This window comes from Hypomesus transpacificus, chromosome 26 (assembly GCF_021917145.1).
Source record: "Hypomesus transpacificus isolate Combined female chromosome 26, fHypTra1, whole genome shotgun sequence".
NCBI classification, from domain to species: domain Eukaryota; kingdom Metazoa; phylum Chordata; class Actinopteri; order Osmeriformes; family Osmeridae; genus Hypomesus; species Hypomesus transpacificus.
The window spans coordinates 29,550-56,212 of record NC_061085.1 but is presented as its reverse complement, the minus strand read 5'-3'; the positions used below and the strand labels follow the sequence as shown (position 1 = coordinate 56,212).

General features: G+C 39.1%; 2 protein-coding genes across 2 annotated transcripts; both read right to left on the bottom strand.

Annotated features, from left to right (window-relative positions):
* Nucleotides 1-1,162: 1,162 nt before the first annotated feature.
* On the bottom strand, nucleotides 1,163-12,765 carry LOC124487573. Its single transcript, XM_047050000.1, has 8 exons — nucleotides 12,725-12,765; nucleotides 11,355-11,381; nucleotides 9,258-10,695; nucleotides 5,829-6,287; nucleotides 4,746-4,829; nucleotides 2,715-4,472; nucleotides 1,995-2,044; nucleotides 1,163-1,852 (listed from the first exon to the last, which is right to left on the bottom strand). Exons 3-8 carry the CDS (start codon nucleotides 10,693-10,695, stop codon nucleotides 1,745-1,747), a joined length of 3,897 nt encoding a protein of 1,298 aa, XP_046905956.1. The 5' UTR covers nucleotides 11,355-11,381; nucleotides 12,725-12,765; the 3' UTR covers nucleotides 1,163-1,744.
* A 793-nt stretch (nucleotides 12,766-13,558) lies between these two features.
* LOC124487572 lies at nucleotides 13,559-15,326 on the bottom strand. Its single transcript, XM_047049999.1, has 4 exons — nucleotides 14,751-15,326; nucleotides 14,508-14,656; nucleotides 14,084-14,334; nucleotides 13,559-13,907 (listed from the first exon to the last, which is right to left on the bottom strand). Exons 1-4 carry the CDS (start codon nucleotides 14,986-14,988, stop codon nucleotides 13,559-13,561), a joined length of 987 nt encoding a protein of 328 aa, XP_046905955.1. The 5' UTR covers nucleotides 14,989-15,326.
* Nucleotides 15,327-26,663: the final 11,337 nt, after the last annotated feature.

The following is a 26,663-nucleotide window of genomic DNA, read 5'->3' as shown; positions in this document are numbered from 1 at the left end:
GGATCATATCTCAGCAAATCTTTAAGAAATCAACCCCAAACCTGGTGTGATGACTCGGAACCCTCTTCTGAGGCTGTCCAATTAATTTGGTGTCATGTAATAACCCGGCGTGGCCGCAGGAAGCAAAAATGTGTTTTGGTCAATAACTGTTGATTTGTTTGCTTTTATTAAGTGATTCCTTTGTCTCCCGATATCTTGGGATATCCCGTGTGTGATATAGGATCATTTGTGATAATAGCCGAATTGATGCGGCCGCCATTTTGAATTACAGAAAAAACACAATGTATCTACTCCTCCTACAAATATTGTCCAATCTTCACCAAATTTGGCAGAGATTATCTGCAGACCAAGCCTCATAAAGTTCTAACATCGTTTTTTAATTTTCTAAACCGTTGGTCCGGTGCAGCCAATCAAATGGTGCAATTAAGACAGCAAACAGGAAGTTGGGTCGTATCTCTGCAAATCTTTGAAGGATTCATACCAAACTTGGTATAGGAACTCAGGGCCCTGTTCTTAAGAGGTTTTTTAAAAAGTTATTCCATTTGACCTGTAGAGGCACTGCAACTAAGCAAAACTTTGGGACAGATTATCTTCTAACCAAGTCTCATTTAAGTCATTACCTGTTTTTTTGTTTTTCTAAACCGTTTGTCCGGTACAGCTTATGTTTCCAAAACAGTAAGTGAAGTTATATCTCAGCAATGATTTGATGTCTTGATATCAACATTTGTACGTGGCCTCAGAAACACTTCATGCTAATGAGCAATACTTTTGTGCTCACGCTTTTGCTTCATTTTTAAACACGTTTTACAGTTAGTACCCAGTATATTATGAAATGCTTAACATCAATTGGGTCCTGATAGTAAACAATAGTTTAAATGAATGATTCCCACTTGGGTGATGTTAACATAAAATGGTATGTTGTTTGTAGGTTACACCTTTTGCACAAAAGCATGAAGTGAAAGTAGTTCATGTTTGATTTACACTTTGTTACAAATTAAATGTTCCCAATTTGTAGTGTGATTTGTTTTTCAAGAAATTCAGATTGCAGTATAAATGTATTTATTGGGAAAATAAAATAAACATTAAAAAAAGATATGACAGTAAAATATCACAATATTAAATATCATTTTTCATTAAATATCATTTTATATATAGTAGCCTATCGATATTTCATCAATGAGACAGTGCAAATGATGTAGTCAAGGGTCAAATCATTTAGGTCAGATTAGGTTAGACACACACACAGCAGTGGAGCTGCCATGCAAGGTGCTTGCAAGCCCATCAGGAGCTACTGGTGTTGTGTCTTGCTGAAGGACAGTTAGACAGAAGGAGTCTTGTGTCAAACCGCCAACCTTATGGTTACTGGAGGATCCTCTCTACCCGTTGAGAAACAGCCAACCTACATGAACCTTCGTATCATCACTGAGGCATGGGAAAGCATGATCACCTTCTAGGCACATTACAATACCGCCTAGTGTAAGACCATCCAAAATACAAGACATTTGACAAGTACAGTGGTTTCTTACACTAAACTATCACTCATATCAGTCATTTGCCATTCAGAGACATTTTGAGAAATAATTCCCCACATGATTGCTTCTTTTTAGAGATAGGAAAACAACATTAACAGTAAACACATACAAACGATTGCAAGCTTTGCAACTTTTGATTCCAGTGTATTTGGTTGTTTTCACTCCTTCTTTAAAGTGAATGAAGTCTATGAAGAGATTGCCAGATTTAGGGGCTAAATGTTCAGACTGTGGCTGTTCAATGCTGACAAAGATGACGTTGACCACATCTTTACTCCAGAAGCACCATTGTATGGTTTAGAAAATTGTGCGGTCATCCAAACCTGAGAATTAGAAGAGAGATATAAACTTAGCAAAACTATATGTGTGAGAATACAGGTGAAAGACAGCAACATACCCATTCACTAAGGATGTATAATACTGTATTTATTTTTAAAAATGGTCTGTTAAAAAATGTATACTCACTCTAGGTGTCTTTCTGGAGATCTCATGACTCGCGTTGCTCTGTCTGCTGTCTTCTCAGGGTTCAGAAGGTCCAATGTTTACTGAACTGAAATGTCTTGTAGCCCAAATACAACCATGACATAATTTCCAATCCATATTTATGTGGTTAATTTCACAAATTCAATTGTAATATTTAGTAAGATGTTGGAGAAAAATCTAATAAAAATAATGTCTAACCAAGTAAACTCCATAAGTCCAAAATCTTTTGGAAGAATACATTAAATTAAAAGTTAACTCTAAGAAATGTATTTCAAGTCTAGTTTAACATTCTTAATAAAACACAATAACTATGTACAATTTAACATTGCATTGTATAAAAAAAAAGAATTTAAAAGAAAGTAATATTTTGACTGTCTCAATGAATGACTAATTTAATTCCCTGTGTCTGTTATATATACCCATCCCATCCCCTTAAGTAGCCGTCCAATGTTATGCTCTCCTTGCAACCACCCCCATTCCCACCCAAGACTATGTGGACGGTATTTGACGTAATCTTATATGTAAATGATCGTATATAAAACACATACAGAAAGTATCTTAATGGTCAATATCTTACAGATCAATTATGAACATATTACATGAGGGAAATAAGTATTGCTTCATGAAAACTGTAGTATGTCTGTACAACTTCAACAATAACATCTTCTGTGCCTTTAATGTATACATGGTCTATTAGCGTACCTTTTTCAGTTGTTGCTGCTTGGACATGTTGAGTGTATCCATGTTGTTCCATTAACTTTAGAATTGTAGATGATACAAAGACATCCTCATTAAAGTCTCCCATGATAACTCTCTTCCCTGGATGCTTCTCAAGTTCACAGATAACCTTTAACAGCTGTTGTCGAAACACGTCAATTTTATAAGTGCTAGGCCTGTACAACACGGCACCTGTCAAATCTACATGAGGTATTGCAAAATACAAACATTCTAAATTGCATTGTTCTGGAATCAAAACATTAATGTCAATGTTGTCTGAATAATACATACCAACTCCACCTCTTTGTTGTTGTTTCAGTTCTGTAAAGAGGGGCTCTGTGTCATCGTAACAGTTTGCTCTTGGATTGTGGTTGAAGCGAAATCCTGGAAGTTCTGGTAATTCTTCAGTGCCTACATTGAGCCATGTTTCAGTTAGGCAAATACAATCAGCTTTCATTAGAGTTTTATGGGAAGAAATATCTTGAAAGTGAGCTTTCAGACTCTGTATATTGTGAAGTGCTAGTGTACATGTATGGTTAACATTAGAGAAAACAGACTTTTCAAATGTAAACAGAGGCAAGCTTTTCATTGCCATGTCTATTTTGTTATTGCAATATATGCTTGACTCTTTAAAGTCCTCAATTATCAGTCCACTGAGAGTTTTCACACGACTCAAAGCAACATATGCTTGCCCTGCAGTAAAAATCTTTTTTAGTGATACAACAGCTTTTTCAACAGTGAGTCCTTGGACTTTGTGAACTGTGCATGCCCAAGCCAGTCTGAGGGGAAATTGACGGCGTACTCCACCAGCATTTGTGACTTTGTCCTCTTCTACCTCAATTAGCGTTGAACGTTCAGAAAACCTCACATTTGATTTTGATCTCTGAATCTTGCCAACATTTGGGTCGTCAAATTCTACATGAATAGCTGTGGGTAAATCATCATCTTGTTGACGTTTACTGATGTGGACAACTGTTCCAAATGCTCCATTGACAAGACCATCAGACACGTCTATATTCTTCTTCAACATCACTTTTGCTCCAATTCCCAATGAAACACAATCCGACAAACAGGAATTGAAAATGTTTGTGTGAAAGCCTACTTTCTGTTCCATTCTTCCAGTTTTAGGATTACGGACAAAATCTTGAGCTGGTATACTGATTGCGTCAGGACAGGTCTGTTGCAGTCTCTGGATGTTAAATTTATCAACCTCTGCGTTTGTAGCAAATATGTGAATGTCACTACATTCTTCACCTGTTTCGCACTGCTTTAATGTGAGAACATCATGGCTACTTAGAGCTTCTTTCTTTTTACGAACTCTCAGGCGATTCAACATTTCCGCAAAGGTTGCATTTTGCTGTCTGACTACTTTAGTTAGTTCTGCAACTTCAAAGTTGTTGTCCCACAAGTTGGCTCCGTTGTTATCAGCAAAGAGAGGAGTGCCTTTTACAGGTGGCAACTGATAGAAATCACCCACAGCAACAATGCAGACTTTTCCAAAAACAGAGTAATCACCAGTCTGCTTGATTTGACGCAATCTACCATGAACATAGGCTAGAAGGCGGTGGTCAACCATGGACACTTCATCAATGATGAGAATTTGCAAGTTGCCGATTTTGGTTCTTAAAGAATTTACTTTATCATCACTTAGAGGTTGATATGGCAATCTGATATTGGCACCGATGGAGAATGTGTTGTGAATGGTTGTTGCACCAATGTTATATGCAGCCACACCGGTTGATGCTGTTAAAATGACGGTGGCATCATCAGGACTTTCAGCAAGTTGAGATAACAGTCTAGAGGATTCATAATGTATTGCTTTGACTAAATGGCTTTTCCCTGTTCCTGCTCCACCTGTAATAAACAATCGAAATGGTTCAGGATTTTGTCCAAGCAATTTATCTAAACACCACTGACGAACATGATAGAATATTGCAGACTGCTCCTCGTTTAATGACCGTAGTAAATGCAATGCATCCTCTCTGGGCATTGTCACATGATTTGTTTCAAGAGTACATGTGGTTTGTGGGCGTGCTGACAGATCCGGAATGAGTTCCTCATCATCATCGTCATCAGGCATGACCTTATCTTTCATCAGTTCTAAACAATAAAGACGCTCGTTTTCAGTTTCAGGACATATTTGAGCCCAGGCATCTTCCAAGTCAATGTCGTCTTCCAGCAACTGTTTGGCTTTATCGATTTCATCGCTTTCTTTTTCAAATAAAGCTTTGTTAGAATCAACAATTAACTGCACTCTTTGAATATCACTGCCACATTTTACTGCACCATTTTTGTAGAAATCCTCGTAGGAAACAAACTGTGACGGCTTAAGGTGAATGTCATCATAATATGGCAAAAAAAGTTGCAATAACGAATGAATGTACTTTTCTGGGTTTTTTGTGGGAGAAAATCTGGGATACCTCACAACAGCAGGTTCAGTTCGGGTCCTTTGCTTCAAAAATCCACAGTCGTTGTTTAGCTTGATTATGTTATCTGAATTTTTTGCAGTGGAAACTTGTGACTTTGAGAGTACTCTATATTCAGAACAAAAACTGGCAAGGCATAGACTTTCTAATGGTGCTGTCCTGGGTCTGTTCTTATACCTTTCAACTATATTGGTCATCCAAAGACTGTTTTCATCATCACTCACTTGATGTTGAGATTTATTTTGGAGTATGTGCAAAGGCAAACTCATCCTAACAGGGTTCTCTCCAATAGGTATATACTGTACTTGACGAGAGCATTCTTTCAAGTGCATATGTGTTAATCGATACACTGCCTCTTGGGCTGAGACTTCTCTGTTGTGAAGATATACACTTCCCAGCTGTTTGAATGCTGCTTTTGCATCAAGATTCCCATGCATTCCCTCATTTTGTGCACGTTGTAACAGCAATCCCATTTCTTGTTCTGCTTTTGTGATATATGTCAGTATATATACCACTACTGAAAAAGCATCTGTGACATACTGAATATCCATATTGCCTTGCCATGCACGCAATAAGTCTTTGTTGTACTGATTTACCCAAATGTCTTTTGGACTTCGCTTTAGCACAATGTTTTTCTTTTTGGAACATATGTTGTATGCTCTTTCAAACAAACCTTGATCAATTCCAATAGACTCAAAAAATACATCTGCTGAACTGAAATTCATATCAGGCTTTGTCAACGCAGTTTTGACTTTCTTCATAATTCCAGTTCCACTTGTATTTTCATCTTTGCCATTCAAGTCCTCTGAGTTACCTCCTCTTGTGACAAAGGTATGGTTGGATGGTGGTCGTGGGAAATTAAATCTGCACACTGTGTTTTTCTTACGACATGTCTTGGAATGTCTCGTGCTGTGTTTCTGCACACAATTCACAGTCTCATAAAGCTCTGGGTCAGTCTCAGGTAGAGTCTCACAAGTGATGTAGGTATCTATGAAATGTGCTACTTCAGCATCACTTTCTTTGTCAATCTTAGGAGCATTCTCAACCCAAAAAAGACAGTGGACATGAGGTGAACCACGTTGTTGAAATTCAACACGGTAAAAGAAGTCTTTTATTTTCCCAATGGGTTCAGCTGGAGACATGATTACATCACGCAGAAAACAATGCCACCTGTGATCAAACATTCTTGCTGCTGTGACAGGATTGCGTCGTATAAGACCACATTTTTCCGACCAGTCAAGCTCATCAACATTTAATTGTTTTCCTTCTATTCTCAGGATAGAGTTCAGCATTTCAGGCCATCTCAAATCAGCAGAGCTGAAAGATGCAAAGAAAGTGGGTATGGAAAGCTGTCTTATCATGGCAAAAAGGTCTTTCTGTACTGACATCCAGTATGGAGGTGTGCCACGAATTCCTCTTAAGAACTTGTATCCTTCATTATTACGTAATATTTGACGTAGCGAGTCTGAGTTTGTTAGCATGTCTTGTGTCATCTTTTTCATAGACAAACCTTCACCTTTGCGTAATGCAACTGAAACACTAGACACAACTTGATTAACTTCTGATATGTACTGTGCATAAAAAATGAAGTCTGTGTTCTGTGCGAAACGGCCATCGGCATTGAGTATGCGTGCATTCAGGTAACGTGACAAAGTTATTTTTTCTTCTCTTTCAGTATGTAAAGTAGGCCCACCAGTAGGATAGAGGACAGGGAAACATTTTGCTTCATTGGTTTGATCTGTTAGCAATCTAACAGGACTGTTGCCTTCACCTGGTGCCACATTTAGGATGTCCTGGAAATGCTGATCAATTATCTCTGAACCCAGATCAACCAGCTGTAAGGATGTATCTGACAAAAGTCCATTCTGTCCTTCAATATATGTCAAATCTTCCTCTGGTGGCTCTTCAGGAGTATTGTCTTCATTACTTTCTTTTACTGTTTCACCTTTGTTATATACCTCTTTCTCAGTATCATCAGTTTCATTCAGAGTATTGACCCAGTCTTCATTGAACTTCACATCATCATACAATTTATTGTGTGTCATTAAATATTTCAGAGCATATCTGACACGGTCAGTATGGACATACATGTACTCATAATGCCCTTTGTATGTCAATTTTCTTTTCAGTTTTACTCTTATCATTTTGTCGTCACATTCATGTCTCGGAAGTATGTTTGTTACATCTGCGTTATTGATAGGAACAGAGACACAGGGGCAATGACAAGCTCTCTGGCGACCACGGGGCAAACACAGCAATTTCATAAAAGGAATATGACGTGCAATCAAATGATGCTCTAAAGAGTTTAGACACTTAAGTTCCGCTGGAATTTCCTCCAAATACATGTTATTGGCAACACTCTGGTCTGGAAGTTTTCCACAAAGTATTTTCCGATGGCATGTATAGCAAATCCATAATGTACTTGATGGATTGTCAGACAAATGGTTCTCATGCTCACTTTCAACATCACACACATGTAAATATTTAAGTGTTATACACCTGTCAGCCAATGCAGCAGTTTTCTCTCCTTTGTTTTCATAGCAAAGTATTTTACACTCAACAACTTGTTTTCGGAAAAGTAAACGATGACACACACAGCATACATACTCTGGACCTCTGCTGACTTCTTGGCGGAAATGACTTATAGCAAAATCCAAATTTTCTCGTCTCTTTTGCCACCATGCATAGTCCTCACAGCTTCTTTGAATTTTATTTACACTGATATTTTCATTTTCTTGGTACTTGTTCTTGTTATGCTGTTTGATTTGATTTTGAAAAATTGTATTTCTTCTGTATTTATTACGACCATAATCACGGACAAAAGACTGAAATTTTCTGTTTGTCTTGTATTTGGTTTTGGAAAATGTTCGCACAGTTGCTTGAAAGCTAAGATTCTTCCTGTATTTACTTTTAGAGTATGCTCGTACACTTTCTTTAAAATCAACATTCCTTCTGTATTTACTTTTAGAGTATGCTCGTACACTTTCTTTAAAATCAACATTCCTTCTGTATTTACTTTTGGAGTATGCTCGTACACTTTCTTTAAAGTCAAGATTCTTCCTATATTTACTCTTCCAGTATTCACGTCTGAGTTTCTGAAATTCACGATTTGTCTTATATTTCCTCAAATAATTATCCAGCTTATATTTTTGCGACTCTTTGTGATATTTATCTTTAAGAATTTTTAGTTTTTGCTCTCTGTAATCAGAATTCTTCCAGTACTGTTCGCGTTCTTTCTTAGCTTTCACGTTTTCTCTTCCATCCATTAATTTCCTTTTCCTTAAACGTGTCTTCAAAAGATCAATCTCTCCAGGCTGACACATTCCTGCACAAACATTTTGTGCATCTCTCTGTTTAACACATTGTACAACTTCATAATGGTTGCCTGTGTGGTTTAAGAAGATACCATTTTCTGTGCATGACTGTGGATTTGTAGTTGTGGGCCGGTGTGCATTCCATCTTCCATCATTAAAAGTCATTATAGTTGTGTCTAAAAAGTCAGCTGCAGCATATATGTCAATCTCGGTTGCCCATGAACCACAGTAATACATTCTTGACTTGGTCACGTAATCCTTTACAGATGTGTACTCATCTCTCAAATATAATTCAAACTTAGAACTGTTCTTTTCAAGGTGTTGCACGACAGACCGTCTAATTTTCAGATGCTTCTCTTCATTCTGACATATGCTAAAAGATAGGCTACGATAGAAACAGTTTCCATCTGGCTTTATATTCTTAATTTGACAAGGACAACCCATGACATCAACGTTTGTTGCTACGGTAGTCTGAACGTTTTCATTAACAAGTTTTAAACGTGCGCACAATGCATCCTGATCCTGACGTGTTAAAGGTTTAAAATGTTGTTTCTGAACTCTTACATCGCTAATAATGACATCTGTTCCTTTACTTGTTTGAATGGGTATGTCTGTCATTGTTTTTGATGGCAGCGTCTCTCTCGGAAGGACTTCTTTGGCTCGTTTCCTAAGACGGAATGAATTTTTCGGTTGACGCTGAGGTTTCGGTACAGAGTGATTGAGAGGCTTGTCATTTTTCAGAATAAAGGTTGTAGGTTGAACGGCATTGTGGTCTAGGCTGTTCTTACTTTGTGCACTGTGTTTATTTGTGGTATCAGATCTAACAGCATATACTTCAGGCATGTCAACACTTTGTTTGGAAACATCACTAGAAAACCCATCATCACAAACCTTAGGCTTCTGCTTCAGAACATCACTGTAGAGTGCTGTGCTTGAGAATACATCAGCAGTGGCAGCAGCTTTCGTTTGCACAGGATCTTTTGTGCCATTTCCAGTAGTTGACTTGACTACCTGCTGTCTGTACACCTTACCATTTCCTTTCACAACATCACTGTACAGCAGGCTGCTGTTTGGAGAGATCGCTGTGTTTACCATGTAACTGGAAGATGTACCTGCATCATTACACATTCCATACAGCTCTGCACTGACAGCAATCATGACTGCTTCAACTCCAGTTATCTCAAAGCGTGGTGTATTTTCTCCAACTGAGCTTGCAAAGTCAAAAACATACCTGTACAGAGATTCAGCAGAGCTAAAATATGCAACAATACTTGCCATATGTTGTTTCTTGTTAACATTTCTATTAGCATGTGAATCAATTAGCGCAAACCATGTTCCCTCTTTTACAATAGCACATGTATTAGCACAAATGGTTAAGAGACATGCGTCATGACTCAACAGTGTTCGTTGTAATGCTACATCAAATGGCATGGCAACATCACATACAGCATGGTCGTAATCCTCAACATGAACAAATCCAGTAAACGAGTCAGCAAAGTTTAATCTGAAATCAGAATTCCACAACCTATGTCTTGTTGGCAGTTCAGACACAGCAATGTAACCTCTTCCTCTGACATGGTCTCTTATTTTACCCTGAGCTCTCATTGATCTATACAGGCAAGTCCCTTTCACCAAAACATCATCTAAATCTTGAGTATTCCAAGTCAACACACTCTTAGTCTTGCTCTTCAAAACTGCAGTCAGACTGATGGCACCACACTGCTTGTTCTGTGCATCTCCAAACTGTGGATGACCTTGATGAAAGGATCCCATCAGCACTGATCTCTCTGGAAAAGTAACAGGTTTAGTCAAGGAGAAACCATCATCAGTAACAGGGTGCTTGTTCACAGTGGTAGGCATTGAGTTAGTTGAAGTTAGTTTGTCTGTTTGACAAAGATGTACGGATACGGAGTCTGGAATCTGTGTACGGAAAGGGGTTGCACAAAGTCGTTGGTTGCCAGAGTTTGTAATAGTTTGTTGTTTTTCAGAGTTTGTAATAGTTTGTTTGTTTGTAGAGTTTGGTATAATTGGGTGGTTTTCAGAGTACGTTTGTTTGTTGGTAGAGTTTGGTTTAGTATGTTTGGCCTTGGGATAGGGAGGTGGCCCAACCCCCGATGGTTTTGCTTTTTTTTCACGAGGAAGTTTAACCTCAACAGGAGACCCGTGGTCCTCTGGAGCAGCCATCCTCTTCTTCGCTGCCTTTGATCGCTTGCTGGATTGTGGCATCTAAATAAACACATAGAAAAAGCATCAGAAACTATGAAATGTCACATACCAGACTACTGCTTAACCATTTCATAATCATTATCATAACATCCTCAACAGTTCTAGTATACAGACTATTGAGATGGTTAGGATTCTCAAAACACCAATCTATTTACTTTAGACATCCAATACTTATCCTTTATTCTATTTATACTGTGTAAATTCAAATTGAAGTCTATAAAATGTAAACATACAGAAACACGCTTGACTATAAATACAAATTAAGAAAAATGTATCTTTAAAGTGGCTTCAACGTTAACCTTAGGTTTCACCAAAATAATCATGACAGTTGCTCGCATAAAAGCAAACCTTACTGTCAAGATACTGCCAAACCACACATTAAAAATGATAAAAACATAGCCTATAAGATGGTCCTGTAGGTAAATTAAATTAAATCAACAGCATGGAGCAGGAATGGCTGAATGACAAAATACCCAAATACAAAATACTCTGAGCCCAACCATTGAATGTTCCCATAAGTTAATTTCCTGAAATGCAATAATTCACCAACCACATAACAGCAGTAACACTTTTCCCTCTACACCTATCAATCTTGCTTTCTTTATTCATATGCAAGGGTACAGTAAGTCACATCACATTCATCAATAACTTAAGCTTACCTTTACTACAGCAGTCACAAGTTTTATCTGGAAAAGTTTGCGTAAATGAAGGTTACTGTTAGTTTTCACATGATAAAGACCAATTGTTGGATAACTAATATGTTAACTAACGTTAACTTAAAAGCTAATTGCATTCCCAACAGAATAAACGATTCAAACTAATGAGAATCAGTTGCTATCAAAACGTGGCAATTGGCATTCATTGCTCACAATAGAAACAGTGCTATGTGATATGCGAAATGGCAACCTACACAACCAATTAATATATTTGCAGCTTAACTTTAAGCAGGGGGGAAACATCGGCGATTAGGAGCTAAAACTCAAGCATCTATAAACCGTAACAATATACAAAACTAACATCCACCAACTTTAAATATTACATTGCAAGAAGTTACGTTTCCACTTCAAAATGGCATTGCTAACATTTCTAGCATAGGCTAATGGCAATTTCCCTTGTGTCAATTAGCATCGCTGCTACTGAACACTAATAAACGGCAGCTTTCAAGCTAGGTCTAGATATCTCACCAATGCGGAGACAGTCGAGGCACGAACGTCAAAGACAATATAAATTATTTTATACTCTTTCCTAATTTAAACAAACAAAAATCACCGTCATCTTGTTACCCTTCGCTTAGATTATTAAACATATGTCATAGAAAAGAAACGACCAACATATTTAGGCTACTAAGTTGTATGCTAGTAGTATGTACCTACGGTCTCTGACCTGGGCCAAATCCTTTTCCTAATTTCAACCAACAAAAATCACCGTTACCTTCATCTTGTTACCCTTCGCTTATATTAGTTAATATATTTCATAGAAAAGAAACGACCAACAAATTTAGGCTACTTAAGTTGTATGCTAGTAGTATGTAGGTACAGTCTCTGACCTTGGACAAATCCTTTACAGTAGAGTAAACTACTGTACCTGACGGTCTTCAGACATGAAGACCGTCAGGTAGACGGCTAGAGCAGAAGCGTGTTACGGAAAAATGCCTTACTTACGGTCAACCACCCATCGGCCATCCCAGCTTATCCAAGATATATCCCAACTTCAGCTACCATCTTATAATACAGGTTTAACATTACGGAGTTCAGTTAGCATAACTACATGACGACCAATTTAGCTAGGCTAGCTCTAACTTTATCTGCCGTTCTCCATGTGGCATGAGGACAGGACTCATTTCCAGTAGCTTCTGTAATTAACAGGTAGCTAGCTAGCTAAACCAACTGACTTTCACGAAGATACCATTTTATGGTATTTTACGTAACATTCAACCGTCACTTATATTTTCATACGTTGTTCAAGATTAAAATTAGTAACATTGCCATATCGATTTATTTTCTTGAAACATATTCTGAGCGTGGCTCACCTGTCTGTCGTCAATCCAAAGTGAGGTTTTGATCGTCTTCTTCTAATACATTGAGTTGAATTCTTCTTTGGATTTGATTGGCGGGCTTGGTGTATGCTATTTAAAGGTGCATACACCACCACCTACAAACTGTTCGCATTGAGTCCAAACTAATAATCGAAAACGTAGATGCAGGAAGAAAATAATTCTAATGTAGCCTACTTGTAACTATTATAAATGGCAAATTAACTCGAAACTACAATTTAAAATGTATGTCAGTAAAGGCAGCATTGAAAAAAGCAATCCACAAATATTAGTCTGTAATTATTGCAATATACATCACCAGGCACAGACAGTTTAACTGAAATAGATAGGTAAATAGTAGGCTAACAAAACACCAATTGGTTATCAACAATCAAACTTTATTTTCCTTCCAGAAAAAACGGCATAACATCCTCACATTAATAGTGACACAACTGGTGAACTTTATCAAATAGTACAATATAAGTTCTTTGACTTTATTAGCGAAAATCCTCAAACAGGAAAACAACTAAAACAATATGGAGACATTAGAAATGAAATCTGTTTAACAAGAAAGTTTACGAACTGTAACAAGAGTTGCCTTCAAAGTGAAAAAATGCAAAATACTAATACAAACTATTGAAAATTAACAATTAGCCTATCACTGGCTAATATAGCCTACAGTTGTAAACAGCCTAATATTAGGAGATGAAAACATCGGCTAACCAACAAAACAAAACAGGTCAGGTGGCAGTAGCCTAGGCTATCAACACATTAAAGAAATAGTAGGCTAATAATCCCAATACCTAGGCTAACATAAAAAAAACGAAGAGTTCAGGCATTTAACTTATCATCCTTTAAAAATAACTCATCCATCCCCTCTGCAAAGCCTGTTGCTTCACACTCTGGACTACCCTTTTCGCTTACGATATCTTTTACAGAAACGATCAGCCCCTCTGCGTTGACAGACAACTCAACGTCACCAACACTGAGGAAATGCTCTTCGATGACCTGCAAGTCCCCCATGGAATCGCCAATGTCCTTCTCTTTCAAGTAGGCAGAAAGAGCAGAGTTTGTGAACATCGGCGACTGCTCTTGGCCATCGCTGGTCATCAGCAGCAAGACTCCGCTGTAGGAAGCCACGAAGGAGCTGGCTTTTTGTAAGAGCTTGCAGCGCTGGCATCTGTGCGTTAACGAGCGACTCACAAACGGCTCTTGACTGGTGTGGCATCTCCTACAACGGTGTTTGGCGCTTATCTGCACCCCGGTCACAGTTCCATGGACGATCGATGTGTCCTGGCGGTCATCTCCATGGACCTCGACTGACTCCGGTTCTCCGACGGCCGAAATTTCGCTAACCGTTGTCGTTTGAGTGGTAGTCGTTTGAGTGGTAGAACCGTACGGTCACCGGCTTTCCTGGTGGACAAGTTGGCCAGCTTGTACGACTTGCCTACTTCGACAGTCAGAATCAGTTTCTCCCAGAGTGTGAGAGTTGTCTGGCCAGTGGGATCGCAGATCTGAAGCTCCTTCAACTCGCACTGGACCCCGTCAACAGGTACCACTCTGCTCACAGTACCCTCTGGCAGGATCTTGGCATCCACCACACCCACCTATTAAAAACGGCACAAAACACATGGAATTACGTTATTTCAATTGCACTTAATAGCCTAGGCCACCATTTAAACTTCCAGGATAACCATTTAAATCAAGACAAACATAACAAAGATGTTATCATTGTCTTCACAATTAAGTAGCCTATACGCTTTCGGGCAGCTCAACTTACGCGCTGTCTTGGTCCAAGGCGCAGCACCTCCTCGATGGTCATCTGTCCCATGCTTCGAGGCTCTCTCGGGAAGAAAGCCACGTCCTCCACCACCTCCACAGTGGTGCTATTTGAACAGAGAACGTCGAAGCCACTGGGATCGGAGTAACCTGAATGGAGGACAATACAAACCATTAGTTTACAAAACTCACTATGTTACTCTCACCACTAAAGAACCTAGAATATTGACAGATGGGTACTTACTGAGGCCTCTCCTGACGTTCGCCAGCTTCACTGGGCTGTTGTTTTGCGAAGCTTGCGTAAACGGGATCCTCTTGTCTACCGAAAATGCTACCACTCTGTGGTATTCCTCTCGGCCGGTCTGTAGGGTCGCCTCGAAGTAGCGGAGATTCCGCCTCGAAGTTTTCACCGGTGACACACAGTGCAAATATCCCACTATGCTATCGTCATCCTTTCTAGGTTGTTTCGAGGGGCTAGCCATTATCCTATTACGACCTACTAATAATTAAGTGATGCTTCTCAGGTGTGACCTCTCCTTGGCGCGTCTCTTTTTAAAACTGCGCTGCAGTGGAAGTATTTATAAGCTGCAAATATAACAGCATTTGTTACTTTGTTCATTTCAAGCCAGACATGTCTGAAACTTGATCCCTGGCCCAGACTTTTTGACTTTGATGTGTTTGTGTGTGTTTGATGTCTACCTGCTTTCTGTCTGTGCTTTTGATTTGCATGCTTTGTTATTGTCTATTGCAGACATTATGGCATTTTGGTCCATATTTTTTTAAATTTTGCCCTCTGTGTTTGCAACCTTCCTATCATTTGCGAATTTGAGTGAATTTAATGATATCCCCAATATTTCATTAAAGAAACTGCTAAAAATAACGAAGATGGACATTTTGATAATGAAACTTTTTTTGTATAAATAGCCTTTCTGGTCAATTTCACCCAGATATAAAAAATATCTGTAATAAGAGCACAGGCAAGAGACAATAGTGCTTAATTACCTGTATAAACATAGTACACAGTGTCCAGTTTAATTTTGAGTGAGGGTGAGAATCCTTCCTGAGAAAACCTCTTGATTGTATGATCAGACACATTCCAGAATATGAACCCGTCCGTTTTGACTTTGATGTGTTTGTGTGATGTCTACCTTCCTGTCTGTCCTTCTGATTTGCATGCTTCAATTAGTGTCTATTGCAGACATTATGGCATTTTGGTCCATATTTTTTTAAATGTTAATATCTCTCATGTTATTGGTTTGCATTATGGCCCTCTGTGTTTGCAACCTTTCTATCATTTGTGAATTCCAATTGATTTAATGATATCCCCAATACTTCATGAAAAAGTGCAAAAAATGACGAATATGGACATTTTGATAATGAAACTTTTTTGTATAAATAGCCTTTCTGGTCAATTTCACCCAGATATTAAAAATATCTGTAATAAGAGCACAGGCAAGAGACAATAGTGCTTCATTACCTGTATAAACATACTATACAGTGTCCAGTTTAATTTTTAGTGAGTGTGAGAATCCTTCCTGAGAAAACCTCTTGATTGTATGATCAGACACATTCCAGAATAGGAACTCGTCCGTTTTGACTTTGATTTGTTTGTGTGATGTCTACCTTTCTGTCTGTCCTTCTAATTTGCATGCTTCAATTAGTGTCTATTGCAGACATTATGGCATTTTTGGTCCATATTTTTTTAAATGTTAATATCTCTCATGTTATTGGTTTGCATTATGGCCCTTTGTGTTTGCAACCTTTCTATCATTTGTGAATTTTAGTGAATTCAGCACTCCTCATTCAAGTTTATGCTCGTTATCAGGCCTCCACAGAGCTTGATAACAACCCAATCATTTCAATCATGTGTGTTATAGAAGGGAAACACCAAAAACACAGAACAGTGGGTACTGACGACCAGGGTTGAACACCCCTGGAATGAATATCCATTATCAACCCTGGTCCTGGGGAACCTGTCACATGTTTTATAAGTTTAGCTCTTCCAACACACCTGATTCAAACTGAATGGGCTTGTAAGCAGGCTTCTGATGACAGCATTCATTTGAATAAAATGTGTTGGAACAAGGAAACATCTCATACAACATACAGGGCACTGGAGCTACAGGAAAGGATTGAGCGTGCCATCCTGACTACAATAATATGAGTATTTGCAGCCTTACAAAGAGTCTTACATCTTACGTCTAAAAATGACAGAATGTACTGTGTTTTGACCCTGATGATCAGGGTAAAGTACTTAAATATAATCTGAACGAACAAAAAGCCCACCCAATTTGCCCAACCATTGGTCCTCATATCAAAAACAACCAGACAATGAGGTAGCCTTATCTTAGAAAGTCTTTCATGAATTGACAACAAACTTGGTAGGTCTATTTATGGCACTGTTCAGACAATATCTATGTTGTTTTTTGGGTCACTTGATCTGCTTGGCCACCTCATTGCTGCTTGCAGCTATATTTATTATTATTATTCTTAAGACTGGGTGTCTATGGCAGCCCCTAGAAGCGCTTGGTCGAAAGTTGTGAAATTTGGTACACTCATTAGGGACAGTCCCCTGGTTCAAGTCACAAAGTTTCATGTCCCATACTTTGGCACTCTAGCGCCACCAACGGGTCAAAGTTGGAGTTGTGTTTACACACGCAACTTTTGAACCGTATGTCCCATTTTCAAAAGTGAGGTACCATTGGACTCCCTGGATCAAGCCGAGTGTAATGCACACCATGGCGTCAATTTCTGGTTATATAGATTTTCCGCTATTTCCGGTTTTATCAAAAACCTTTAAAAGCCTACTCCTCCTACAAATTTTGTCAAATGTTCTTCACAATTACCAGATATGATCTTCAGACCAAGCCTCACAAAAGTTATCGAAGGATATTTGATTTTCAAAACCGTTTGTCCGGTACAGCCAATCAAATTCTGCAGAAAAGCCGCCAAACAGGAAGTGAAGCCATATCTCAGCAGTTCTTTGAAGCAGTGACACCAAAGTTGGTACGCCTACTCGGAACCTTATTCTAAGGATGTCCTCCAAAAATGGTGTCATGTGACTAAAAGGGGGCGTGGCCGGAAGCATAAACGTGTTTTGGCTAATAACCGTTGAAGTGTTTAACTTAATAAAGTAATTTCTTTGTCTGTTGATGTCTTGTGAGATATCAAGCCTGGCCATTGATAACTTTTCATAATAACCGAATTGATGCGGCCGCCATTTTGGATTTCATGGAAAAGTGTAAAAACCTTTTACACGCCCCAAATGTTGTCCAATGTTTACAAAATTTGGCACAGATGATCTTCAGACCAAGCTTCACAAAGGTGTCGGGATGGATTTTACATTTTCAAAACCGTTTGTTCGGTAGAGACGATCAAAGGCGGCGGCGAAGCCGCAAAAGACACGTGAGAGCGTAACTCAGCAACCATTTGTGCGATTGTCACCAAACTTGGGTTCCATTGTTCCCACGAGGAGCAGAGGAGGCCTGCGGTGTTATACCAGAAAAAAACACTGTAAACAATCACTACTTTGGAACGCAAACAGATATTTCAACCAAACTTGGCGTGTTGCATGAGTGCAACAGGTTGTTGTGACTTAATTGTTGCGCAAGTGCTATGGAGGCCTTGTCCTGCTCTGGACTGCTTGGCCCCTCCATTGCTGCTTGCAGCTATATTTATTGGTGGCCAAGCCGCGAAGCGGCGAAGCCACATAAGTGATTCTACCTTTTCTTATTATTGGTGGCCAAGCCGCGAAGCGGCGAAGCCACATAAGTGATTCTACCTTTTCTTATTATTAGGATTCCTCCGTCAGGAGGAAACCTATTGTTATTGATAGTTTTATTATTAGGATTCCTCCGTCAGGAGGAAACCTATTGTTATTGTTAGTTTTATTATTAGGATTCCTCCGTCAGGAGGAAACCTATTGTTATTGTTAGTTTTATTATTAGGATTCCTCCGTCAGGAGGAAACCTATTGTTATTGTTAGTTTTATTATTATTAGGATTCCTCCGTCAGGAGGAAACCTATTGTTATTGTTAGTTTTATTAGGATTCCTCCGTCAGGAGGAAACCTATTGTTATTGTTAGTTTTATTATTAGGATTCCTCCGTCAGGAGGAAACCTATTGTTATTGTTAGTTTTATTATTATTATTATTCTTGTTCCATGGAAGTCAATGGCAGCCCCTAGAACACTTCGACAACTTTTTGTGAAATTTGGCACACTCATTAAGGACAGTTGATTCTATACCTACACCAAGTTTCATGTCTCCCATTAGACCACTCCAGCGCCACCAATGGGTCAAAGTTGGACTTGTGTTTACACACGCAACTTTTGAACCGTATGACCCATTTTCAAAAATGAGGTACCATTGGATTCCCTGGTTCAAGCCGAGTTCAACGCACCCCATGGCGTCAATTTCCGGTTATATAGATTTTCCGCTACTTCCGGTTTTATCAAAAACCTTTGAAAGCCTACTCCTCCTACAATTTTTGTCATATCTTCTTCAAAGTTACCAGAGATGATCTTCAGACCAAGCGTCACAAAAGTTATCGAAAAGAATTTTGATCCTCACAACCGTTTGTCCGGTACAGCCAATCAAATTCATCAGAAAAGCCGCCAAACAGGATGTGAAGTCCTGTCTCAGCAAATCTTTGAGATATCAACACGAAACTTGGTATATCGATGGAAGACACTACAACATGTTACCGTGTGCAAAGGCAACTTCATATCTCCAAAAATGATTGATATAAAGCAAATTGAACTTATCGCTAACGCTAAAATAATGCTTTACACATCAGCCAGTCAAAAACTGATACTCTGATTCAATCACAAGTTCATATGAAGACTCTTGAGAATGTTTATAACACAAATCTGTGAAAAAGTTGACTGTAAGATCAAAGGTCGATTTTTGGTGAATATTTGAAACATGCTTGCTTGGCTAATTTCTAGCCAAATTTCCAATGAATGTCTCCCCTCCTCCTGCCCGCGCGTGCTCCACATCCTCACACACTCAGCCTTAACTTACACACGCGCGGGCTTGGCAAGACGCACACGCAACATTTCAGGAGAGTGTGGGCTGACCAAGCCCCCACTCATTCCTTGGTTTCTAGCCAAGGCCTTGTGGATCTTGTAATCTTGGATCTCTTAACAAAAGCTGATCTTTTTAGTATTGCATTTCCGATTTTGTATGCAATGGTAAAAAGTTATACAAATCCTGAAACATTGATATATATATATGTATTTATATATATATAAATCTTTATTTCAGACGCCAAGTTCCACATAAAATAACAGACATAGAGCTATAAAAAAGAGAGTAAAACGAAAACATAAAACATAGATAATACAGTGCATAAAAAGTATGAAGACTTTTGTGCCAATGTAGTCTTAAGTTCCAAGTAATCGATAGCAGCTCTTTAGAGGGTTGACCAGGGCCTCTACTATTCAGTTCTCAGACTTGTCCAGTCGACACATGAAACCATACATCAGTTGTCTCAGGAGTGCCTTACAGGTTGGTACGTGCTTAGACAGAAACAACTGACCAGCACTATGCCACCTAGGCACATTAAGTAGCAATCTAAAAGCATCATTGAAACCATACATCAGTTGTCTCAGGATTGCCTTACAGGTTGGTACGTGCTTAGACACAAACAACTGACTAGCACTATGCCACCTTGGCACATTAAGTAGCAATCTAAAAGCATCATTGTAGGCTACTTTCAGTATCTGTATACTCCTTTACCTGTACATAGACCACAAATGAGCAGTGTACAATGGTGTTATGTAGGTTCTAAACAGGGAACATTTAACTGAATCTGAGCACATAGAAAACGTCCTTAATAACATACTGGCCTGAGAATATATTTGACAGCGCTGTTGATACATATCGTTGTCATCTGTCCAATCATCAGAAATGACATGGCAGATATTTTATTTCCTCACAAACACCAAGGGGACTGCCAGATAAATAAAAGGTAGGGAAGGTTAATTTCCTGTCCTGATTACTTCTGACTATCATTATGTGGCTTTTCTTTGCATTATATTTTATATCATGATCTAAGCCATACTGAGAGCACACCCATAGCATCTGTTGCAACAGGCTGAGTGGAACCAGATAATCTGCGTACATCAGATGATTGACAATAGATTCACCAACAAGACAGCCTGTATTTGTCTTATTCAGCTGGCTTGATAAGTCGTCCATATCCATATTAAACAAAAAGGGAAATCAAATTCCTCCTTGTCGAACTCCGTTACCAACATGGAAAGCAGCTGATACAACATTGTCCCATTTAACATGAAAAGTTTGATTTGCATACCAGAACACCAAAATCCTCACAAGAGGTTTAGGGAAACCTCTCGCTATTAGCTTCATAAACAGTTTTTCATGACAAATTCGATCGAAAGCTTTGTAAGCATCAATAAAGCATAAAAATACAGATGAATTAAGACTTGTGTACCTGAGACAATCTCCTTCAGAGCATAGATACAGAGATCAGTACCATGTTTTCTTTTAAAACCAAACTGATTTTCTGCAGTCAGAATATACATTTCCAATTTCAATCAAATAATTCTCTCAAACACTTTAGACAAGATACTGGCCAATGCAATGGGTCGATAGTTGTGTAGCCCGGGTGGTAAACATTTCTGTTGAAACAATCCTATTACATAAATATAAAAGTTTGAATACATAATACTTAAGTTCATAGTTTAATAAATAGACTTTAAGGTCTGAGAGTATGATTTTGATTTGATGAGAAATGCATATTGTTCATGTTTTACTGAATACAGCATTTGGAAATGTATATCTGTTGTTTAAAAAACGCATGTTAAAATGTACCGGTTACAAATATGAAGAGAGTAAGATGAATGTTTTGTGAATCTATGTTGTTGCTTTAATTTTGATTATGATGTTAAGCCAATCCGGTTTGAGGTCAAAGGGCAGGGTAACACGGGAAGTTGGGGTAGATGAGGTTGGAGTAGAAAAAGACAGAGCGAGCGGAGGAGTTGGAGGGAGAAGAAAATTGTAGCGTACGGTAAAATACCAAGAGTGAAGATTTTATATTATCATTAGTGGTGTTATGTTTATATTGTTGGGTGAATATCTCAACCAACAACAATAACCCAGAAAGAGGAGTTTGGCTGTTGGCGGTTTTGGATAAAGCACGGGCTTTGCCGCCAGACTAGCGACAGCGAGTGCCAGGTTGGAGCCGGTGGAGGTCGGGATTGTCGTCGTCCTCAGTCTTCTTCCTGAGTTGGTTCGTCTCGTAAATCCACGAGAGTATTTGGTCGGTCTCTCCTTCACCTGCTGCCGCCCTTCTGCCGCAGTGCGTGTGCTACCGCACTGCTGATCCGAGGTACCAGCTCCTTGTTATTTTGTGCCATCCTGGCGAAACAGCCATTTTGTTTACGGCTACAACGCACACGAGCTACACTCAGGCCTGCACCGTAGAACTGTACTGAATTAAGGTATTCGTGTAGTTAGCATTGCCGGCTAGTTTGTATTGTGTGTCCATGTGCATTACGATGTCATGTAAATGTTGAACCAATAACTGAAGAACTGATTTTTTGTCTGAAGTAAATCTTTCCTGTTTTTGTTTAACAGTTGGTTGTATTGTTTTTTTCATATGTTAAATTGGTTTAAGTTAGTAACAATTACTAACGAACTCAGGTTAGCCACCTCTCATTACAAATCCACCAAACTAGAGAGGCGCTACAGTTGTCTATGCTGTTCAGTTTACCAGCCTTATCTTTAACAACAGGCACTAACAGTACTGACATAATAGAGTTCGGTAGAACACCATGAACCATAATTCCAGTGAGACACATGGCTAGAAATGGACTGAGTCTATAACTGGCATTTTTTAGATGCTCTGCAGAAATATAATCCATACCACAAGCTTTGTTGTTGTCTAGCATGTGGATGGCATCATAAATATCTACTGGTCTAACTATCAAGTCTGCAGAGATACCTTTATATTGATTATCAATTCTCACTGTGTTACTTTGAACACAATTATATAGTTTACTGTAGTGCTCATGCCATATATCAGCAATCTTCTCTGGACAACTAACCCCTTTGATAACAGAAGGGAGGGGAGTTCTGTTATTATTTATGATCTTGACCTCCTTCCAGAAGTCAGTAAGATTGTTACTTTGCATCTTTCTGGCCAGCGAGTCTGCTCTCATTGTGTTTTCATTTCTCTTAATGAAACGAGTGCATATTTAAATCTAGCATTTGTGAGGTTTTTGTTATCAAGCAGCACTCCCTGTCTGGGTCTGCCTGCCTCTGACCAGACTCTAAAGGCTTCTCTAGCAGCAGCATGTTGCTCAGACACAAACTCATTCCAGACAGGCCGTGCGTTAGGGACCTTACTCTTGTGATTAATAAAAGGTTCACTGGAAGCATAAAGACATTTGACAATATCATCATACATGGCACAGAGCTTTTCAGCATGATGTTTATCCTTGCAGTTCATATTCGTGCACATTAGGGCATCCCTAGAAAATGCAACATCACTATGTAAGCTGTCAGTTAATAGAGAATATCTGTGCATAACCTCTTTGGTCAATTTTGACCAGTCCAGTTTTCTTGGGGGGCCAGCAACAAGGGTACACTCTCAACATTTAGCAGCATAGCAACTGGTATGTGATCAGTGGTGGCCAGCCCATAACACATCTCTATACTTTCCAGTGAGTCATGAGCATCGGCTGTGGTTACAATATGGTCTAGCCAGGAAGTTGTGTGCCACGTTTCACTTATATAGGTAAAACTTGTATCAGGCAATAACGCTTGATATAATTAATTTAGTTTCATTACAGAACTGCTGCAGATGTTGTGCGAATAAACGCTTATCTGACATGTCAGCATTAAAATCACCCATGACATAGACACAACATGAACTATTGTCCTCTATGAAGGACTGAATAAAAGCTAACCTGTTCTGAAATTCATCCTCATGGTCAGAGGATTCATATGGTGTGTACACATTTACAATAGTCAACTCATTTTCATTGTGATTAAACTCCAACCCAATAGCCCAGTCAACGTTAAGCCACACCACCTTTACCGTTGGGTCATATTTTATGTTCCACAGTATAGCTACACCACCAGCTATCCTCCCACAAACCATTCTCATGCTGAGATCGGTAGTGGACTCTCCAGCACCATGAAAGTTCTTGTGTAGGGAGTTCAATTTGTCCAGATCTTGCTTGGCCATCCAGGTTTCTTGAAGGCAGACAATGTCACTCTCGTCCAGCAATGTGTCCACCACCAAACGTCTTGATCTATCAGCAGCAGTATGTCCTACTCGGAGGCCACGAGCGTTGTAGGATACAACCCGCATTAATGATCTACCACGGACCCATCAGGGCAGCTGGCCGGTGTGTCTGTCTCCCTGGTCTCTACATATAGGCCTACATTCATCCCAGCATCATGACTGAGCTGAAGCTCGGTACCCTGAGATCGGGGGGTATGCTCTGGTCGAGCTTTTTTGAAAGTATAGACCAAGGGTAATTACCACACCACAACTGTCCCACCATTACCCATAGGTGGCGCTACATTCCACGCCCTAAAGCACAAAGGCTTTCTGGAATGGATAGGCTAACCAAGCCCCCTCCCTTCACTCCTTGGGTTGAAATAAAGGCCCTTGTGGATCTTGATGGTATTAGATTTCAGATTTGGTATCCCATTGGTAATTCTGCAGCATAGATTTTTCTATACAGTTCCAATTTGTCAAGAATATACATTTTTCAATGGTTCGCAATGTTTGGAGGAATCCGCCATTACTGCTTGCAGTTATATTTATTATTATTCTTGTTCCATGGAAGTCAATGGCAGCCCCTAGAACACTTCGACAACTTTTTGTGAAATTTGGCACACTCATTAAGGACAGTTGATTCTATACCTACACCAAGTTTCATGTCTCCCATTAGACCACTCCAGCGCCACCAATGGGTCAAAGTTGGACTTGTGTTTACACACGCAACTTTTGAACCGTATGACCCATTTTCAAAAATGAGGTACCATTGGATTCCCTGGTTCAAGCCGAGTTCAACGCACCCCATGGCGTCAATTTCCGGTTATATAGATTTTCCGCTACTTCCGGTTTTATCAAAAACCTTTGAAAGCCTACTCCTCCTACAATTTTTGTCATATCTTCTTCAAAGTTACCAGAGATGATCTTCAGACCAAGCGTCACAAAAGTTATCGAAAAGAATTTTGATCCTCACAACCGTTTGTCCGGTACAGCCAATCAAATTCATCAGAAAAGCCGCCAAACAGGATGTGAAGTCCTGTCTCAGCAAATCTTTGAGATATCAACACGAAACTTGGTATATCGATGGAAGACACTACAACATGTTACCGTGTGCAAAGGCAACTTCATATCTCCAAAAATGATTGATATAAAGCAAATTGAACTTATCGCTAACGCTAAAATAATGCTTTACACATCAGCCAGTCAAAAACTGATACTCTGATTCAATCACAAGTTCATATGAAGACTCTTGAGAATGTTTATAACACAAATCTGTGAAAAAGTTGACTGTAAGATCAAAGGTCGATTTTTGGTGAATATTTGAAACATGCTTGCTTGGCTAATTTCTAGCCAAATTTCCAATGAATGTCTCCCCTCCTCCTGCCCGCGCGTGCTCCACATCCTCACACACTCAGCCTTAACTTACACACGCGCGGGCTTGGCAAGACGCACACGCAACATTTCAGGAGAGTGTGGGCTGACCAAGCCCCCACTCATTCCTTGGTTTCTAGCCAAGGCCTTGTGGATCTTGTAATCTTGGATCTCTTAACAAAAGCTGATCTTTTTAGTATTGCATTTCCGATTTTGTATGCAATGGTAAAAAGTTATACAAATCCTGAAACATTGATATATATATATGTATTTATATATATATAAATCTTTATTTCAGACGCCAAGTTCCACATAAAATAACAGACATAGAGCTATAAAAAAGAGAGTAAAACGAAAACATAAAACATAGATAATACAGTGCATAAAAAGTATGAAGACTTTTGTGCCAATGTAGTCTTAAGTTCCAAGTAATCGATAGCAGCTCTTTAGAGGGTTGACCAGGGCCTCTACTATTCAGTTCTCAGACTTGTCCAGTCGACACATGAAACCATACATCAGTTGTCTCAGGAGTGCCTTACAGGTTGGTACGTGCTTAGACAGAAACAACTGACCAGCACTATGCCACCTAGGCACATTAAGTAGCAATCTAAAAGCATCATTGAAACCATACATCAGTTGTCTCAGGATTGCCTTACAGGTTGGTACGTGCTTAGACACAAACAACTGACTAGCACTATGCCACCTTGGCACATTAAGTAGCAATCTAAAAGCATCATTGTAGGCTACTTTCAGTATCTGTATACTCCTTTACCTGTACATAGACCACAAATGAGCAGTGTACAATGGTGTTATGTAGGTTCTAAACAGGGAACATTTAACTGAATCTGAGCACATAGAAAACGTCCTTAATAACATACTGGCCTGAGAATATATTTGACAGCGCTGTTGATACATATCGTTGTCATCTGTCCAATCATCAGAAATGACATGGCAGATATTTTATTTCCTCACAAACACCAAGGGGACTGCCAGATAAATAAAAGGTAGGGAAGGTTAATTTCCTGTCCTGATTACTTCTGACTATCATTATGTGGCTTTTCTTTGCATTATATTTTATATCATGATCTAAGCCATACTGAGAGCACACCCATAGCATCTGTTGCAACAGGCTGAGTGGAACCAGATCATCTGCGTACATCAGATGATTGACAATAGATTCACCAACAAGACAGCCTGTATTTGTCTTATTCAGCTGGCTTGATAAGTCGTCCATATCCATATTAAACAAAAAGGGAAATCAAATTCCTCCTTGTCGAACTCCGTTACCAACATGGAAAGCAGCTGATACAACATTGTCCCATTTAACATGAAAAGTTTGATTTGCATACCAGAACACCAAAATCCTCACAAGAGGTTTAGGGAAACCTCTCGCTATTAGCTTCATAAACAGTTTTTCATGACAAATTCGATCGAAAGCTTTGTAAGCATCAATAAAGCATAAAAATACAGATGAATTAAGACTTGTGTACCTGAGACAATCTCCTTCAGAGCATAGATACAGAGATCA

Bases quoted from the DNA above. Each gene is read 5' to 3' on its own strand.
- LOC124487572 (XM_047049999.1), bottom strand. From the start codon at position 14,988: ATGGCTAGCCCCTCGAAACAACCTAGAAAGGATGACGATAGCATAGTG. The intron at 14,657-14,750 runs GTAAGTACCCAT...TCCTCCATTCAG, and splicing joins GAACGTCAGGAGAGGCCTCA to GTTACTCCGATCCCAGTGGC. The intron at 13,908-14,083 runs GTTAGCGAAATT...GTTAACGCACAG, and splicing joins CTACCACTCAAACGACAACG to ATGCCAGCGCTGCAAGCTCT.
- LOC124487573 (XM_047050000.1), bottom strand. From the start codon at position 10,695: ATGCCACAATCCAGCAAGCGATCAAAGGCAGCGAAGAAGAGGATGGCT. The intron at 6,288-9,257 runs GTAAGAACAGCC...TCATGTCTCCAG, and splicing joins AAATAAACACAGTGCACAAA to CTGAACCCATTGGGAAAATA. The intron at 1,853-1,994 runs GTGAGTATACAT...TCTAATTCTCAG, and splicing joins TCTCCAGAAAGACACCTAGA to GTTTGGATGACCGCACAATT.